Source organism: Dasypus novemcinctus, chromosome 22 (genome assembly GCF_030445035.2).
Source record: "Dasypus novemcinctus isolate mDasNov1 chromosome 22, mDasNov1.1.hap2, whole genome shotgun sequence".
Taxonomy (NCBI): domain Eukaryota; kingdom Metazoa; phylum Chordata; class Mammalia; order Cingulata; family Dasypodidae; genus Dasypus; species Dasypus novemcinctus.
The window spans coordinates 18,722,754-18,725,278 of NC_080694.1; the positions used below are offsets into that span (position 1 = coordinate 18,722,754).

General features: G+C 39.9%; 1 protein-coding gene across 1 annotated transcript; it reads right to left on the reverse strand.

The window, feature by feature from the left end:
- Nucleotides 1–1,382: 1,382 nt before the first annotated feature.
- Nucleotides 1,383–2,297, reverse strand: LOC101424420 (olfactory receptor 5T2-like). The gene has a single exon (XM_004455997.2). The coding sequence runs from the start codon at nt 2,295–2,297 to the stop codon at nt 1,383–1,385; it is 915 nt and encodes a 304-aa protein (XP_004456054.1).
- Between the last annotated feature and the right edge of the window lie 228 nt (nt 2,298–2,525).

Sequence of the window (2,525 nt, forward strand, 5' to 3'; positions counted from 1 at the left end):
AAGTTTGTCTGTCACATTTTGGAGGACATTTAAAGAATGGTATGTGTAAGTAATGATCTGCTAAGTATCACAGAAAAGATTGCCTGGCACAAAGAAAGTGACATTTGAATTCTACAGAAAATAATGATGAGCTTTACAAGTAGTAATTTCTGCACTTACTGTAAAGTAGAAAAATGAAGAAACTCTCCTGCATGTTTTGAGATGTAATGGGTTGAGAGTGTGGATGAAGGTGAGGATAAATGCAAATGAGTTTTTATGATCAAAGGTAATACACCATATCATGAACAATTTTTACATCAAAGAAGTGGCAGAAGTGATTGAAGGACTTTCTTTCAGGGAATGTGTTGATCCACATTTTAGAGAGATAACCTGCACCTTTGTTGTCAAAGATTTGGAGAAGAGGACTAGCTGGAAGATGAACCTGAAGAGTATTTCAGGTATTCACCAGGGATTCTGAAGTATTTAACCAAGGGCTCCTGTCAGAAAATATGGTGGTCGGTGAGGAGGAGAGATTTGTGCTCGGCGTTAAGACCACTCTGCCACGTTAATGTTCACTTTGATTGATGCTAACTGGAAGGTGAACATACTAACTGTTGTTTGGATGAAAAATACTACTTTCTTGAAAAATAGATTATTCTTGAAAATCACTGAAGTGAATCATCATAATTGATTCCAGAAAAGAGGAAAAGAATCGTACACTGAGAAAAGATTTCATGTGTTAGATCACTGTTATATTTTGGAAGAAAAAAGAAAATTTATATGCAAATTCTATTTAGGAGAATAAAGAACAAAGTTGAAATGAAAAACGTAAAAATAGTTTAGCCTGATAAATTGGACAATCAGTGGTACTACCTGAACAACTGAAGTAAGAACAAGGCAGTGTAGTGGATGAGGGGAAGTTATGAGTACATCTTTGATGTGTGAAAAATGAAGTGCTTATTGCATATTTGCATAAACATGGAGAAGAGAAAGTTGGAAATACAAGACTGGGAGTCATTACATGAGAATGATGAAAACAATTTGATAGTAAAAATTAAAGCTAAGAAATGACATGAATTCTCCCAGATATGCTAGGTAAAAGAGGGATTTTTTTTTTTTTTTTTACCAAAGCATGATGTTATGGTAGAATATAAAGAATTATCAATGTTTACGTGTTGCTAAGTTAGAGGAGCTGATTCTGCACTAGGGGGAAGAATTGTTTAGAAAGGGAAGAGAAGCAGCAATGCAGTGCCATGGGGAGACATCCTGCAATGGGCCTGGTCACCAATGTAAAGTATCAGAGGACAGAGGATGAGGAGTGGTGAACTGAGACTCAATCCAATAGCAGTAATGAACTTCTGAAGAATCCACAAGTTTTAACTCTCTAATTCTTAATGTTTACTTCAGCAGTACAGCTTCCGCAGAGCATCTTTCATGTCTTTGTTCCTCAGACAGTAGATAACGGGGTTCAAGGTAGGTGTGACAATGGTGTAAAAAAAAGAGGTCAGGCGACCCTGAGTTGGGGAGTATTGGGAGGCAGATCTCAAGTATGCAAAACTTGCAGCTCCATAGAACAAAATAACCGTAGTGAGGTGAGAGGAACAGGTGGAGAAGGCTTTCCACCTGCCATCCACAGAGGAGATCCGAGCAATTGTGGAGATGATGCAGGCATAGGATACAATTGTGAGGGCAAAGGAGCTCATGCCGATACAGCTGCTAACAGCAAAGCCCACTTCCTCATTGGTGTGGAAATCAGTGCAGGAAAGTCTCATGACAGGAGGAATGTCACAGAAGAAATGTTCAACAACATTGGGCCCACAGAACGGGAGGGAGAAGGTATTGGCGGTGTGGAAGGCTGAGTACAGGGCCCCAGCCACCCAGGCCACGATGACCAGTTCAGAACAGAGTTTGTGGCTCATCATGGAGGCATAGAGCAGGGGCCTGTAAATGGCCAAGCACCGGTCATAGGCCATGGCTGTGAGCAGGAAGAATTCAGTAGAACCAAATGTAATAAGCATGTAAAGTTGAGCTACACACTCCAGGTAGGAAATGACCCCAGAGCCCAAGAGGGAAGTCACCAGGGCCTTGGGGATGGTAACAGAAGTATAGCACATGTCCAGAAAAGACAAGTTCTTCAGGAAGAAATACATGGGGGAGTGGAGACGGCTTTCCCTGATCACAGCTATGATGATGGAAAAGTTTCCCAGAAGGCAGAACAGATAATCAAACAAAAAAAAGAAGAAGACTATAAATTTAAATTCCTGGGTATCTGAAAAGCCCCTGAGGATGAATTGTGTCACCCTCGTCTGATTAGACATTTTTCATTCCCCTTGAAATTTTATTAGGCTATGCTTGTAAGTGAGGAAACAGAAATAGGAAACTACCTTGGACCATGACTATGCAGGCTCGTTTGTTCTATAAAGGTGCAACTTCTCTTAGTGGAAAAATCAAACAAATTAAGTAACTTGTTTAATTATGATTTGACAATGAATCATGTGATTATTTTGATGACTCAGTTTGCACTGGATCCAATTCTTCTGTCCTGA